The sequence below is a fragment of the Gadus morhua genome, chromosome 4 (genome assembly GCF_902167405.1).
Source record: "Gadus morhua chromosome 4, gadMor3.0, whole genome shotgun sequence".
In the NCBI taxonomy this organism is placed as follows: Eukaryota; Metazoa; Chordata; class Actinopteri; order Gadiformes; family Gadidae; genus Gadus; species Gadus morhua.
This window is the reverse complement of record NC_044051.1, coordinates 28,992,877-29,010,118: the sequence shown is the minus strand read 5'-3', so window position 1 is coordinate 29,010,118 and position 17,242 is coordinate 28,992,877. Positions and strand designations below refer to the sequence as shown.

The 17,242-nt window shown below is 44.6% G+C and overlaps 1 protein-coding gene across 3 annotated transcripts in view; it reads left to right on the top strand.

Moving 5' to 3' along the window:
* Positions 1-17,242, top strand: part of stk11ip (serine/threonine kinase 11 interacting protein) — a 66,439-nt gene that overhangs the window by 43,823 nt on the left and 5,374 nt on the right. For all 3 annotated transcript variants that reach the window (XR_003976412.1, XM_030353494.1, XM_030353493.1), the window contains exons 18-22: positions 8,053-8,186; positions 8,589-8,895; positions 9,285-9,397; positions 16,537-16,634; positions 16,965-17,146. Coding sequence is in view for 2 of the 3 variants with exons in the window: in XM_030353494.1 (XP_030209354.1) it covers positions 8,053-8,186; positions 8,589-8,895; positions 9,285-9,397; positions 16,537-16,634; positions 16,965-17,146 (834 nt within the window). In the remaining variant the exon portion in view is untranslated. The remainder of the gene's footprint in view (positions 1-8,052; positions 8,187-8,588; positions 8,896-9,284; positions 9,398-16,536; positions 16,635-16,964; positions 17,147-17,242) is intronic.

The following is a 17,242-nucleotide window of genomic DNA, read 5'->3' as shown; positions in this document are numbered from 1 at the left end:
CAAACGCGTCTTTCCTTGGTATAGCGCCACCTAGTGGCCGGCGTGTCTGGATTTTGTCGTCGGCATAGTCTTCACGTACCTAGATCTAGTCATGTAATTGGCGTGTGTGCACCATTTACGGTTTGGGCTGTAGTAGCACTTTCTTGGTAGGAAGTATAATAATAATAATAACTAGAACTGCAAGCAGTTATGCAGGGGTCCAAGAAGTGTGCATTTCGCCGGCACAACGCGACAAGAAATGTGCGTTTCGCCGGCACGACGCGAAGCATGTGTTCAAAACGCTACCCTGAACCTGTGGATACAAAGGATTTGACTGTGGTAGGAGTAGCGAGAAGTCAGTGTAGCGTTTTCGCGGCGAAATTTTGTAGAAGATATACAATTTCCTCGTTTATTGCGCCCCCTAATGGCGAAATATTCCGAAATTTTTATCGAACGTCAATAAGGTTAGCTCCAACATGTGTGTAGAATTTGGACTCGATCCGATGTCTAATTTTGGATTTTTTTGGATTTTTAATTTTCCACGTCTAATTTAGCTAATAAACCAATATTCAAAACGCTACCGTTTCGACGTCAAAGGTCGCATCAAAAAAGTGTTTCGTGCATTCTTTGCGTGTGCGTCTGAAGATGTCGTTTGCAAAGTTTGGTGTTGATCGGGCGAGAAATGTGGAAGGAGTAGGGAAAAAACAGTTTTGCGGTTTTCGCGATTTTGCGAAAAAAAATTATAGACGGAAATGGGCGTGGCCTATGCCAAAAGATCCAGCAGACTCCAGTGAATATGTGCGTACAAGTTTTTGACTGTGGGAGGTTCGGTGTGGGAGTTATAGACCCAAACGCGTCTTTCCTTGGTATAGCGCCACCTAGTGGCCGGCGTGTCTGGATTTGGTTATCTGAGTAGCGGTGCCGGACCTGGTTCTAGTCATGTAATTGGCGCGTGTGCACCATTTACGGTTTGGGCTGTAGTCCCACAAGTACGGGGGGAAGTATAATAATAATAGGAAAAATCCTTACAAAAACAATAGGGATCCAACCTGTTGGCTTGGACCCCTAATAAAAATCCTTACAAAAACAATAGGGATCCAACCTGTTGGCTTGGACCCCTAAAAATAATCCTTACAAAAACAATAGGGATCCAACCTGTTGGCTTGGACCCCTAATAATAAAAATCCTTACAAAAACAATAGGGATCCAACCTGTTGGCTTGGACCCCTAATAATAAAAATCCTTACAAAAACAATAGGGATCCAACCTGTTGGCTTGGACCCCTAATAATAATAATAAACACTACAAAAACAATAGGGATCCAACCTGTTGGCTTGGACCCCTAACTAGAACTGCAAGCAGTTATGCAGGGGTCCAAGAAGTGTGCCTTTCGCCGGCACAACGCGACAATAATTGTGCGTTTCGCCGGCACAACGCGAAGCAAGTATTCAAAACGCTACCGTGAACAACATGTGGATATAAAGGTTTTGACTGTGGGAGCTTCGGTGTGGGAGTTATAGCCCAAAACGCGTTTTCAGAACATTCCATTGGCCAAATAGGAGATAGACAATGTCGTTGTTTTTTGGCGCCGCCCTGTGGCGAAATTTTCCAAAGACAATTTTCCTTTGCCAAATAACTCCCGCCCATATTAATAATTCTTGGCCATATTTTCTATATAGACTCGAGTTTGCCCCCTGATGGTTTCCCTTGAGTTTGAAGAACATTCCTTTGGCCAATTAGAAGATATACAATTTCCTCGTTTATTGCGCCCCCTAATGGCGAAATTTTCCGAAATTTTTATCGAACGTCATTAAGGTTAGCACCAACATGTGTGTAGAATTTGGACTCGATCCGATGTCTAATTTTGGATTTTTTTGGATTTTTAATTTTCCACGTCTAATTTAGCTCATAAACCAATATTCAAAACGCTACCGTTTCGTCGTCGAAGGTCCGATCAAAAAAGTGTCTATCATTTCTATGCGTGTGCGTCTGAAGATGCCGTGTGCAAAGTTTGGTGTCGATTGGTCAAGAAATGTGGGAGGAGTAGCGAAAAAACAGTTTTGCGGTTTTCGCGATTTTGCGAAAAAAAATTCTAGACGCAAATGGGCGTGGCCTAGGCCAAAAGATGCAGCAGACTCCAGTGAATATGTGGGTACAAGTTTTTGAATGTGGGAGGTTAACGCGTATTCCTTGGTATAGCGCCACCTAGTGGCCGGCAGGTCTGGATTTTGTCGTCTGCATAGTCTTCACGTACCTGGATCTAGTCATGTAATTGGTGTGTGTGCACCATTTACGGTTTGGGCTGTAGTATCACTTTCTTGGTAGGAAGTATAATAAGAAAAATCCTTACAAAAACAATAGGGATCCAACCTGTTGGCTTGGACCCCTAATAATAGGAAAAATCCTTACAAAAACAATAGGGATCCAACCTGTTGGCTTGGACCCCTAACTAGAACTGCAAGCAGTTATGCAGGGGTCCAAGAAGTGTGCATTTCGCCGGCACAACGCGACAAGAAATGTGCGTTTCGCCGGCACAACGCGAAGCAAGTATTGAAAACGCTACCGTGAACAACATGTGGATGTAAAGGTTTTGACTGTGGGTGCTTCGGTGTGGGAGTTATAGCCTAAAACGCGTTTTCAGAACATTGGCCAAATAGGAGATAGACAATGTCGTCGTTTTTTGGCGCCGCCCTGTGGCGAAATTTTCCAAAGACAATTTTTCCTTTGCCAAATAACTCCCGCCCACATTAATAATTCTTGGCCATATTTTCTATATAGACTCGGGTTTGCCCCTTGATGGTTTCCCTTGAGTTTGAAGAACATTCCTTTGGCCAATTAGAAGATATACAATTTCCTCGTTTATAGCGCCCCCTTAGGGCGTAATTTTCCGAATTTTTATTCGAACGTCGTTAAGGGTGGCGCTAACATGTGTGTTAAATTTGGACTCGATCCGATGTGTAATTTTTGATTTTTTTGGATTTTTGATTTTCCACGTCTAATTTAGCTCATAAACCAATTTAGCGAAAAATATTCATAGACGCAAATGGGCGTGGCCTATGCCAAAAGATGCAGCAGACTCCAGTGCATCTGTGTGTACAAGTTTTTGGACTCTGGGAGGTTCGGTGTGGGAGTTATAGCCCCAAACGCGTATTCCTTGGTATAGCGCCACCTAGTGGCCGGCATGTCTGGATTTTGTCGTCTGCTTAGTCTTCACGTACCTGGATCTAGTCATGTAATTGGCGTGTGTGCACCATTTACGGTTTGGGCTGTAGTACCACTTTCTTGGTAGGAAGTATAAAAATCCTTACAAAAACAATAGGGATCCAACCTGTTGGCTTGGACCCCTAATAATAATAATAATAGGAAGAAAAATCCTTACAAAAACAATAGGGATCCAACCTATTGGCTTGGACCCCTAACTAGAACTGCAAGCAGTTATGCAGGGGTCCAAGAAGTGTGCATTTCGCCGGCACAACACGACAAGAAATGTGCATTTCGCCGGCACAACGCGAAGCATGTGTTCAAAACGCTACCCTGAACCTGTGGATACAAAGGATTTGACTGTGGTAGGAGTAGCGAGATGTCAGTGTAGCGTTTTCGCGGCGAAATTTTGTAGAAGATGTACAATTTCCTCGTTTATTGCGCCCCCTAATGGCGAAATTTTCTGATATTTTTTATCGAACGACATTAAGGTTAACACCAACATGTGTGTAAAATTTGGACTCGATCCGATGTCTAATTTTGGATTTCTTTGGATTTTTGATTTTTCACGTCTAATTTAGCTAATAAACAAATATTCAAAACGCTACCGTTTCGTTGTCGAAGGTCGCATCAAAAAAGTGTTCCATGCATTCTTTGCGTGTGCGTCTGAAGATGTCGTGTGCAAAGTTTGGTGTCAATTGGTCAAGATATGTGGGAGGAGTAGGGAAAAAACAGTTTTGCGGTTTTTCGCGATTTTGCGAAAAAAAATTATCGACGCAAATGGGCGTGGCCTAGGCCAAAAGATGCAGCAGACTCTAGTGAATATGTGGGTACAAGTTTTTGACTGTGGGAGGTTCGGTGTGGGAGTTATAGTCCCAAACGCGTATTCCTTGGTATAGCGCCACCTAGGGGCCGGCAGGTCTGGATTTTGTCGTCTGCCGTCACCTCACGGACCTGGATCTAGTCATGTAATTGGCGTGTGTGCACCATTTACGGTTTGGGCTGTGGTACCACTTCTAGGGGGGAATAATAAGAATCCTTTCAAAAACAATAGGGATCCAACCTGTTGGCTTGGACCCCTAATAATAAGAAAAATCCTTACAAAAACAATAGGGATCCAACCTGTTGGCTTGGACCCCTAATAATCCTTACAAAAACAATAGGGATCCAACCTGTTGGCTTGGACCCCTAATAAACCATACAAAAACAATAGTGATCCAACCTGTTGGCTTGGACCCCTAACTAGAACTGCAAGCAGTTATGCAGGGGTCCAAGAAGTGTGCATTTCGCCGGCACAACGCGACAAGAAATGTGCGTTTCGCCTGCACAACGCGAAGCATGTGTTCAAAACGCTACCCTGAACCTGTGGATACAAAGGATTTGACTGTGGTAGGAGTAGCGAGAAGTCAGTTTGCGGCGAATTTTTTTAGAAGATATACAATTTCCTCGTTTATGGCGCCCCCTAATGGCGAAATTTTCCGAATTTTTTATCGAACGACATTAAGGTTAGCACCAACATGTCTGTAAAATTTGGACTCGTTCCGATGTCTACTTTTGGATTTTTCTGGATTTTTGATATTCCACGTCTAATTTAGCTAATAAACCAATATTCAAAACGCTACCGTTTCGTCGTCAAAGGTCGCATCAAAAAAGTGTTTCATGCATTCTTTGGTGTCGATTGGTCAAGAAATGTGGGAGGAGTAGGGAAAAAACTGTTTTGCGGTTTTTGCGATTTTGGACTCTGGGAGGTTCGGTGTGGGAGTTATAGCCCGAAACATGTTTTCCTAGGTATAGCGCCACCTCGTGACCGAAATGTCTGGATTTTGTCGTCTGCGTAGTCTACACTCACCTGGATCTAGTCATGCAATTGGCGTGTGTGCACCATTTACGGTTTGGCTGTGGTACCACTTTTAGGGAGGTAAGTATAAAAATCCTTACAAAAACAATAGGGATCCAACCTGTTGGCTTGGACCCCTAATAATCCTTACAAAAACAATAGGGATCCAACCTGTTGGCTTGGACCCCTAATAATAATAATCCTTACAAAAACAATAGGGATCCAACCTGTTGGCTTGGACCCCTAAAAATCCTTACAAAAACAATAGGGATCCAACCTGTTGGCTTGGACCCCTAAAAATCCTTACAAAAACAATAGGGATCCAACCTGTTGGCCTAAAAACCTGTTGGCCTGTTGGCCTAAAAAATCCTTACAAAAACAATAGGGATCCAACCTGTTGGCTTGGACCCCTAATAAGAATCCTTACAAAAACAATAGGGATCCAACCTGTTGGCTTGGACCCCTAAAAAGAAAAATCCTTACAAAAACAATAGGGTTCCAACCTGTTGGCTTGGACCCCTAACTAGGACCAAATACAACGAGTGCGTAAATTAAGTGTCACGACGTACAACATACAATATGTAGGCGGGTTGAGAGGGTGTGTCTATTTGGCATATTTGCATTGACCATTTCATTTTAGCAGACGCTTTTCTCTAATAAGACTCAGAGTTGATGTTTTGTCATTAAGTCCGAGGTAGGGGTTTTGGGGCATCTTGTCCCAGGATGCCTTCAGGTAAGACTGCAGAGATTCTGAACCTTGGTGCGGGGAACAAAGCAGCCTATCAGGATGTGGCTCCATCTTGTGTGGACACGTCCTCTCAGTGAAACATACCACATACCACACGCCTATTCTGTTGGACCGCGATGTGCGAGGTCACTCCGAGGCCTTTTGTGGAACAACGTACTGAATGAGGCTCCTGGTAAGGTATCATTATACAAGCGCGATTTGAGCGTGTACACGCATCTGATGAGTCAGTAACGTAGCCCGCGGCAACATTCTTTAGTGTTGGAAGGCTACCAGCAGTATGAGAGAAGGTGAGGCCGGTGAAAGGTTGTTGAAACATGAGCTTTAGATTAGCCGTGATAGAGATTATACCCAGGACACACTCATACGTCTCTCTTCAAATCCCACCCCATGGACACATTTGGCACGTGCCGTTTTCACTTCATTTATCAAGAAGATTCAATCAATTGTCGTCTGAAATGTCAAGGAGTCAGGGAGTGAGTGTTGAGATAGAAAGCAAAAATGTGGTGTTTCGTTTCATTAAAATCAATCAAATCGTCAGAACCACATTCACTTCCCTCTGAAGAGATGTTGGGGTTGTGTCTCTTAAGGGGGGGCAGGTTCTTACTGACCCCAGTCCAATCCTGAAGACTGGAATCCCACACACCTCATTTATCCTGTGAGAATTACATGAGAATAACCCATTTCAAGTGATACCTTAGGCTACCTTAGGCCCCGTCCACGCGAAGCCGAAACGGGCGAAACCGTTACGGTTTCGATCTATCCGGTTTCGAACTATCTCCGTAAAGACGAAGCCAAGCGAAACCGGATAGATCTGTAGAAACGCTGTAGTAAACATTCCAGGCCCATAAGGGGCGCTGCTTCTGGTACACAAATCCAGAAGAAGAAGAGGCGAGCATGCGCATAAAGGCTGGCCCCCGAACCACTAACAACACAAACAAACAGCTCTTCTACGATGGCGAACTAGATTCTCAATAAATAATGGCTTAGCAACCCAACAAGGGACATGATATGCTGCAGAACGATTACAAGCTTGTAGTCCGCCATCATCTTTTTTGTTGTGATTTCTGAGACTCCGCGGGCTTAAGAGCCATTGGCTAGGAGGTCGAGGGGTGGGGCGATGACGTCATGGTTTGCGGTTTCAGTCGGTTTCAGGCGTCCACACGAAACCAAAACGAAACCGGATAGATTTGAAACCACCTCCGAGGGTGGTTTCAGAAGTTTGCGGTTTCGGTCAGCGGATTCGCCGGCTTCGTGTGGACGGAAGGCCGAACCGTACAAGACCTTTGCGGTTTCGCCATGAAATCGGCTTCGTGTGGACGGGGCCTTAGTAACCCTTTGAGCTGGATTTTCTTAAAACAGTTTTTCCCTGTCAGGGATCATCAAGTTTTTGTTCCAAAATAATTGGTCTAATAATTGGTCTCTGGATTATCATGTTCCTACATGGGTGTTGCCAAGTTGAAAGATGGCCTCTGGCTAAAAATACAAAGAACACAGTGTTACACAACATCAATTCATTGCTGTTGTGTGGTTCAATTCTTGAGAACTGTAGCATCCCCACCGATGAATGGTCCAGACTTAAACAGATGGTTTTCTTGTTTTATTGAATTCCTTCCTTAGTCCATAAATTAACCACCGTAAGAGCTATAGGCAGAGCACAAATACAATGCATTAACTACCTAGCCAGTGTAATGTATTAACTTAACATTATATTTGGTACAATTACGTGGTAGATAAACGCAGTGAGAAATGTCTTATTATAGTACAAAATCATTTCAAATTACATTAACACATGTTAACCGTATATTATTACATGAATACTGACCTTGTGCCTCTTTGGCGGGTGCTAAATCAATTCAATATTTAATCTTAACTATATCGCCATCCTTCTTTCCCTGTTTACGTTTCTGTTGCCTTCTGTTCTTTTCCCTCGTTCGCGCTAGGAACTCACTCTCCATACGGCACGTTATATCAAAATAAAAGTCCTTCCAACAAGGCAGAATATAAGTCAATATAAATTCACCAAAAAATTAAATAGTAATTATAGCTTGTGACTACTCAATATTATATTCTTTAGAACAAATTGTGTATTCTTTAGAACAAATTTAGAAATTGGGTCCTTTACAAGAACTGTTGAGCAATTCATACATTTCCCATTGAATAACTACAGATAACAAAAGACTCAGATGAGAAATTGTTAAGTAATGCATGAGATATTTATTATAAGTTATTGAAGGGTATCTTTTGATGAAAGATATCAAATAGATCTTTGTTTTTTGTTTTTGAACAGAAAACAGCACGGTGTGTCCAGAGTGTGGCGGCGATCATGTGGTTGATCTGGCCGTCCAATCAGCTCCCTCCAGCAGCACACCAATGAAACACGCCAGAGACCGGGAGAGCCCTGCCCATGTCAACTCGTCTCTAGTAAGTCACAAACCTTCTAACCTTCTTCGTCATTCTAACAGTATTTAAAAGAGAAAGGTAACGGAAACGCTTTCCCTTCACTCGTCTGGGTTCCTTCGCTTGGGGGGGGGGGGGGGGGGGGGAGTTTCCTTGTCCTTTAGTGGGCTTCTGAATATCATTATGTATAATAAAGTGTGTGTGTGTGTGTGTGTGTGTGTGTGTGTGTGTGTGTGTGTGTGTGTGTGTGTGTGTGTGTGTGTGTGTGTGTGGAGCCCTCTGAGGCTGTTCCTTGGATTGAGGTCAAGACATACTTTTATTCTGAACAGCGCAATGCACAACACCATCTAAAGATCTTTAAGGAATTATTCTACACAACACCTCCAAATGTTCTTCCTAAAATAAATGCGCTGCTTTTCGCCATAGAATTCCTTCTCCGACGATTTGTTGTCCCGCGACACAAACCCCAGCAGCAGTCCAATACCAGAGTACACCCTCAACGCCACCGCCGTCTCCACCTCCTTCAGCGCCTCTCAAGACCCCTCATCCCTGTTCGTCACGGCTCAGGAGAGCTCCCTCCAGGCCGGGCAGGACCAGGTGGATTCCTGGGCCGAGACCCACGGCAAAGAAGAGCTAGCAGGGAGCTACTGCTACGCTAGCACTGGGATTAGCATGGCGGCTAGCGGCGATGAACTGAGTGGAGCAGAGCAGCCTGATAGGTTGAGCCCCAACGGTGCGTACGATACTAACTAACTAATTTATACATTTTATCATGATTTATGATTCATGATGATGAAATCTTGTAATGTTACGTTCGGCTGTTTTCTAATATAAGTTTACAATGTACTGCTAATATAAGACAACTGAAAAAACGAAAATACAAAGATTGGTCCAAAGATTTTACAACTTCCTATTTATTTTTTTCGAAAAATTGGACCACTAATTATTCCAATTTGTTAAGAACGCGATCCCTCACCGATGCCTTCAATGGTCCAACGTTTCTTCACTTTCTCCCACCACGGGTATGAAGCAGTACTCTCTCATATGAGGAAACAGCCGACCGGGACCGCGCCCCTTTATGATCTCCGACCATCCCATGCTGATGGTTGTTGCTGGTTGTAGGTGACCTGGATGTGCTGGCGGAGGACTACGACGCCGTGGACCACAGACTGCAGCTCTTTCTCGACATGGAGGTGTTTGAGGAGGAGGAGGAGGAGCTGCATTCCTTCATCAAGGTAGGAAGATGGCAGTGACATTGTCAACGATCCATGTCCTGAGGCAAGACTGTCCCAATGGCAGTGAAATTGTCAACGATGCATGTCCTGAGACAAGACTGTCCCAATATGATACCATGTATGTCCTGATACAAGACTTTCCCAAGATGATAACATGGCCCAATCTGAATGTCCGGACTCACGGACTCACAGACTTTATTGCGCGTTTTCGTGAAATTATTAAGGCTTTAGGGCTATCCCAATGTCGCATTCCAAAGGGTTTGAGTCCACACTTACCGAGCCCTTTCCGTGAGTCTGCATCAGTGCAGACTTCACCTAAGGGAATTACCCACAGTTCAAAGCGTTGTGACGTTTACAGAGGAGACCATAGGGAAATCCGGAAACTAGGAAGGTAAACAACAAGACAACGCTACTGTCTGTGGCGAAGTCATGCCCCTTCCGGTAGAGCCCATGGGACCTATGAGATCGAAAAATATGAATGGGTTTCAATAGAGAGAAAGTTATTATTTTCTGGTCCCAGTCTTTATATGCCCCGGATTACACATATGTTGTTTGTGGATTTAAATGATAATTTTTCATACAAAGAAAACTAAACATTTTCGTGAAGATGTTTGATAATGTTAGGTTTTGCCAAGGGGAGGATAAAGCATCTGTAACCCTAGTGGGCAGTAGAGAATTCAGATATATGGACTAGTCACTAAGTTCGTAAGGAGGGAAAGAATAAATGACAACACAATGACTAACTGGAGCCACAGGTTAAGTTTTAGATTAACTATATTCAACCTTGTAGAAAAATAATAATATAGATTTCAATGCAATCAAGAATATTCAGGAATTCCACAATTTATACCCTAACATTAGGTCAGACACAATTATCTTTAAACACCATGAAATGGCTGAAAAATGAAGGAAAAAATAAAATAGAAACAAAAATAAATTCCTTGCAAGTGTTCCTTTAGTTTCCTTCGTTCAGCGTACTTTAGTCAAAAAAGGGGAATGTCAAATAAAAGTCAATTGGTCATGTGTGGCGCTTCAGAGCTCTTTCACCTGATATGCTCAAGTGATGGATGTAAAGGAAGATTGGTATCCTCCTCGGCACAGGTGATATCGGTCCACTCCTTCGGATAAGGAGGTATCTTCACTAGCTCGCCACCCCTTCGCCAAGGGGAATTTGATCCAAATTCTCAAGGGTTTCCAAGGAATCCAAAAAACCTAACCAAGACTCCGCCGAAAAAAATAATAAAACTCCCGGCGCTTGGTCATCAATTCCCTCTCTCTCACTTCGGTTTTGTTTCCCTTCAACTTCAACTCCATTTTTATACAGTTTTATAACTGACACTTTCTTCAATCTGACTCGTTTTCTCAGATCGTTTTACTTGTCTGCTTGTGTTAGCGTTTTGGCTGCGCATTGACGACAGCTACGTGAAAGGTGGGGCTTACTTCTCTCTACCCATTAGGAGGTTTGTATTCTTAGATACAACCAATAAGACTCCAGTATGAGCAAAATCACTGATGGACAGCTTAATAACCCAACAGGTAATACAATATTAAGGGAATAGTACAGACAAAGTACAGAAAGGGGAAACTTTGAGAAATAAGTATATAATATGGAAATAAAATAATATATCGGGGCCCAATTTTCTACAGTTCACATCAAAAGAGGTGAAAACCATTATAAATTGGGGCATGTGGAGAGTTTTAGTTATGCCGATGGGGAGATTGTCGGTCTTGTACACGCCAGTCGCAGGGAGCCTGATGGCACATACGAGACATGTAGTCTTTCTCATTGTGTTTTCTCTACAGCCTTTAACTGAACAATTGCACAATAAACTTTCAAACTCTTGACATGAAAAATTATCATTTAAATCCACAAACAACATACGTGTAATCCGGGGCATATAAAGACTGGGACCAGAAGATAATTACTTTCTCTCCATTGAAACCCATACATATCTTTCGATCTCATAGGTCCCATGGGGTCTACTGGAAGGGGAGTGACATCGCGACTCTATGCGCGACCATATAGGAATTTCTGCCTTTTTTTAGTGAGCCTGATCATTTGGATCAGCTCACCAACAAGAGCATGCTCTTCATATTACTACATATAATTCAGCCAAATGTAGCCCGTTCTGACTTATGATTAGTATGTTTAGGCCAATAATCACCATCATTATTCAACACATCCTTTATACTAAAGTATTCAAAAGTAAAAATTATATTTTCTAATATCAATAAATTGCTGTAGCGGATTGTTTTCATTGCATTTAAAAACAAAACAAAAAAAAAGTCAAAAGGAGAATTCCCAAACCGGCATGTGTCAGCAACATCTTTGTCATTAAACATTGTCAAGGTAACATGTGCTCTCGTGAAGTGCTGTCCCAATCCCATATATACCTATCTGAGGCCATGTGGCCTCACATACTCGCTCACTTAGCACCGGAGATCAATTAAGTCTGTGAGTCCTTAGTCCTTAGTCCTCAGGGCTCACTTTGGGATTGGGCCCATGTATGTCCTGATACAAGACTGGCCAATATGATACCATGTATGTCCTGTGTGACATGCTGGCTCCATGCATGCAACATGAACCGGGGAGACCACGCTATTTTCACAATAATAAGTAATTTATTATATAATAAGCATAACAATAAGAAGTGTGGTGCAAGTCAGTATAAATGTAAGTAACCTAAAAGGTAAAGTAAATATCAGTCCATGTGAATACAAAGGAAGCCAAAGGAAAGCCAATGCTGGGAGGAGGGAGAAGCCACGTCTGCTCTCTGGGCAGGCTCTTTATACCGCCACCGGTCCATCCCACACCTGCCGACAATCTCCTAATCAGGAGGGAGAGAAACACAGGCACACACAGCAGGGGCGGGGTCAAAGACCCAACTGGGTTGTCACATCCCCCCCCTTAAAACAGAAGCCCACCTAAATGGGATTCTGTTCCAAAGAAACAACCACATAAAATAATCGATCAAAATAAAAACAATAACCAATCAATCCAAAACATCAAAACCCAACTACCACCAGTTATCTCCCCCCAAGACTCCTGTCCCACAGCAAAACCGGGCCCGGAAAAGCACTTTAAGAGGGACAGGGGAGGAGAGAAATAACCCCATGCCTATATGTATGAAACCAACCACCTACTCCATCAACTCCGGAGCGCGGGACAAAGCATCTGCCATAACGTTGTCCACGCCCCGTATGTGGCGAATCTGAATATTGTAGTGCTGCTGCAGGTGAGCGGCCCGCTCTCAGACACTCTTCCTCCGGTCTGCCAACAGTGACTCCATCTGGTCTGCCAGGAGAGTGTGCAGCTCCGGCTCCAACAAGTTGATCTCCACCACCTTCTCCTGGAGACACTCCACCAGGTTGTTGGTGTACTGGGTCATGGCCCTGTAGAAGCGGAGCCGCTTGTCCGAGGCGCTGCCCTCCAGGTTCTCCATGGAGCTCCTGGCGTTCTCCACGTCCCCCTCCATCCTCCTCAGCTTCGCCTGCCGCGCTCGGTGCACCTCCTTCAGCGACTCCAGCTTTCCCTCAAGCCTCCGTTTCAGGCCTCCGACAGGCGGCAGGCTCTCTGGGTAGTTGAAGCCGGCCTTCTTCTGCCTGTGTTGGTTTCTCCTCCGGCTTCTGCTGCTGCTAATGTAGTTGCTGGCTTCACTGCCTGAAGGACTCTGTTCACCTGGACGTCTTTTGAGTCCCTTGAAAATCGGAGTCTCCTCCCAAAGTTTCTGCTCCTCTTCCTCAGAGTCAGATTTACTTTCATCGCTGCTTCCTAGTTTCTGCTCAGTAGAATGTCTGCCGTCAAGAGCATCTTCTCCTTCGCTCTGATCCGACTTTGGTGGCGTCGTTTCTCACTTTGAACTGCACGATATACCGCGGCCTTGTGAACTTTGAGACGGCTCGATGGTCACTATTGGTAGTGCTGGCCCACTTGGCCAGACACGATCTCCTGCCAATTTGTTGCCCAAAATGATATGCACTCCCAGTACAGGCAACGCAGGGCACACGCCGACAACAACATTCCCCTTCACCAGATCAGAACTTAGTTCGATATGGTGGAGGGGAAGAGACATAGTCTGCACTCCCATGCCTCGAATTAGCACAACATTCCCCGTGCTCGACTGCCCTGAGAATGGCAAAACGGACTCAACAACAAAAGTTTCAGTAGCACCAGTATCCCGCAAAATCTTTACCGGCCTCTTCTCTGAACTACCTACAAGTGAAACAAATCCGTCCGTAATAAACGGTCCGTAGCCTTCACCTACGTGCCCGATGGCGGATTCAGAAAAACACTGACCTTCCCCAGGAAGATCCAACACCCCACAGCCTGAACCCCCTTTCGAGGCAGTACCCTCCGTAGGGTCTTTGTTCACCTGCTCAACGTTGGGTGTGGGGTTTGACTGCCGAACATTCGCCACGCATCCAACCCCATTAGCGGAGGATGGCCCGCTGAAATTTGACTTGGTTGGATGTCTATTCCGTAGTGACGGACAGTACCTCTTCCAATTACCACTTTCATCACAATAATGGCACCTTTCATTGTCAGCCTTATTCCTATATGAGGAATCCTGTCTAAACACAGCCTGACCACTATCTTTCCCATTGTACCGAGTGGTCCGACGCTCATCCCGATCGTGAATGACAGGTCTATGAGTTAAAGCATACTCGTCCGAGAGTACGGCAGCCTCCGCGGCCGTCTTAACCTTGTGCTCATTTATAAAGGCAGCCAGATGCTCTGGTACAATGTTTTTAAACTGCTCCAATACCACCAAATCACTCAGTTGTTCCAAGGTTACTACATTGACTGCGGAACACCATCAGTTAAAATAACCAACAAGGTCTCTGGCCACCTCAGAGTATGTTTGCCGGTCACCTTTTCTCCAATTTCTAAAATGCTGTCTGTAAAAGTCTGGCACTTGTTCGTAAGCCCGCAATACTGCTGCCTTCACCGACTTGTAACACCTACGCTCAACCACTGACAACGCCACATATGCGTCTTGGGCGCGCCCCTCGAGAACTGCTTGTAGAAGCAAAGTGCGCTCCGCATCATCCCACTCCCGCTGATCGGCAATCCCCTCAAAGAGGGAGAAGAAAATGTCTGGGTCTCGGTCGTTAAATCTTGGTAAAAACCTAATCTTATTAGAGAGGTTTCCCTCTGCGCCCGATCTTGACTCCCCAGCTTCAGTACCCCGCATTTTCCCCTCTGCAATTAATCTAAACTTCTCTCTCTGAAGTTCAGACTCGGTTCTCAGTCTCTCGATTTCCAAAGCAAGACGCCTCCGCTCTAAATTAGCTTCACGGTCTAGATGCCTCTGCCCTACCTCGAAACGCCTGAGCGCCATTTTTTGTTCGAAACTCAAATCCTTGTCCCCAGAACGCGAATCTTCCTCCGAGTCGTTTGGTGTAGAGGGCTCAGTCTGAGTTCTTATAATAGACTTCTCTACCAAACCCGATCTTATCAATTCCTGTAGTTCCTCTTTTCCTAAATCTTTCCGCAGACCCTCGAATCCATAATGCTCAGCCACCTCCCACAATTGTCGCTTGGTACACTTATAAACTTTAGCCTCCGATGGGGCCTCAACAAAAGCTTCCATGTCCCTTTTAAGCAATGCTTGTCAAATGCTTACCAAACAAATGCTTATGTTGCTCTAAACCAGATGAAAGAACAAAGCTACAGCGCACCGAACAGCCAACCAATTGAACACAGGTGTAACAAATTTCCCACCAGACCGGAGCAGCCCCGCATCTAACTGTAGAACACAGCCCTACCTACTTCTAAGCTAGTCTTCGGTGTGCCCATAGCAATTTGGTTACAAGCAACCCCAGCGCGTCCGACACACCAAAAATAACAAACAAAAACAACAAAGGCAAAACAATAAACAGCGGTAAGCGCTCTACTCCTAACGCGAGGACTATCAGTTGCTCCAGCAGATCTAATCTACCAGCCTTCCATGGTAACCGCCACACCTGCACCCAATTGAAGCTACACCTAGCCTCCTAATTGGCTCTACTCCTCCCCAGCAAATCAAACAAAGCAATCCATATCAACCAAATAACAAATTAATCCAAAATCTCAATTTATCATTTAACCAACTCAACTAATTTAGCGCGGGTCTCCCCCAATTCCATTTAATGCCACTGCCCAGGCAATTCCTACCCGTCAGTACAAACAAAATGCCAATTTGACAAAAATTGCCAATCCAAAACAAGTGGAGGAAAATTTTCTTTACCTTACCCACTTCCAGAAACAGATCCCGGACGAGCCCCCATATGTGACATGCATGCAACATGAACCGGGGAGACCACGCTATTTTCACAATAATAAGACATTTATTATATAATAAACATAACAATAAGAAGTGTGGTGCAAGTCAGTATAAATGTAAGTAACCTAAAAGGTAAAGTAAATATCAGTCCATGTGAATACAAAGGAAGCCAAAGGAAAGCCAATGCTGGGAGGAGGGAGAAGCCACGTCTGCTCTCTGGGCAGGCTCTTTATACCGCCACCGGTCCATCCCACACCTACCGACAATCTCCTAATCAGGAGGGAGAGAAACACAGGCACACACAGCAGGGGCGGGGTCAAAGACCCAACGGGGTCGTCACACCTGATACAAGACTGTCCCAATAGGATACCATATATGTCCTGATACAATACTGTCCCAATATGATACAATATGTTGTGATACAAGACTCAGTCTGATACCATGTGTGTCCAGCTACAAGACTCAGTCCAGATACATGTATGTTGGGATACCAGGCTCAGTCCAAACCATGTATGCCCTGATACAAGACTCAGTCCTGGTACCATGTATGTCGTGATTAGAGATGCGCCGACTGATCGGACGCCGGCAGATATTGGCTAAAATTAGCTTGATCGGAGAACCCCAAAAGCACCGATCAAAAAAGCCGATCACGTGAGATTACTCACACGATCTTGCCAGTGATGGCATGAGTTGTATGTCATGATACAAGACTCAGTCCTGATACCATGCATGTCGTGATACAGGACTCCCGGTACCATAACTTAAAAAAACAAATTTGACTAATAAAAGTACCTACTTAGAATGTACCTACCAGATCCAAGGCAGAAACAGGAAGTGTTTGTTTATGATTTTGTTGTGTTTGTTTGTTTCCAGATGTCCACGGTTAGATTTGGCCAACTGGGGGAGTCTCCCTCTCTTCTGGTCGTGTCCAATCAGAGGCTCTACTTCCTGGAGATGTCATCTTCCACCCAGTGAGTATCAGTAGTTGTGTGTGATGAAATGTATAGATGATTAAGATACGCACACAATTAGAAAAGTAGGTGTGCTTTGATTTAGTTTGTGGTAGAGACTCTTAGAAAGTTTAGATTTAGTATTGAATATCATGTCAACTTACAACTTTCACTTAATGTATTATTTATTAGTAAAAGTAATGAAGATGGCTAGCCGTGTGTTTATAAGTGCACTATAACTAAACACAGATGCACACCTGACACCATTTTGAGCCAATCAGAGGACAGCTCTGTCTTCCTACGAGGTAATACCATTCTCCAATCCCCATCCTTCTTCGTGTTTCTGCCCAGCAACGGCCAGCTGTCCGATCGGCTGCAGAAGAGGGACAGCCATCCAATCACGGAGCTGAGCTACCTGGAGGTGGGCCTGTGCTCCCAGACCATCCACATGGAGTTTGAGGAAGGGGGCGGTGCTTACACCCTGCTGGTGCGGGACGACGCCCGCTGCAAACGCTTCTTCGGCCGCCTGACCGGTGTGTGCACACGACGCAGGAGCCCCAAAGTGTAGCGGCCCGCTCTGAAGTGACTCTATTCACAAACAGAGGCACCCCTCTCTCTCTCTCCCACTC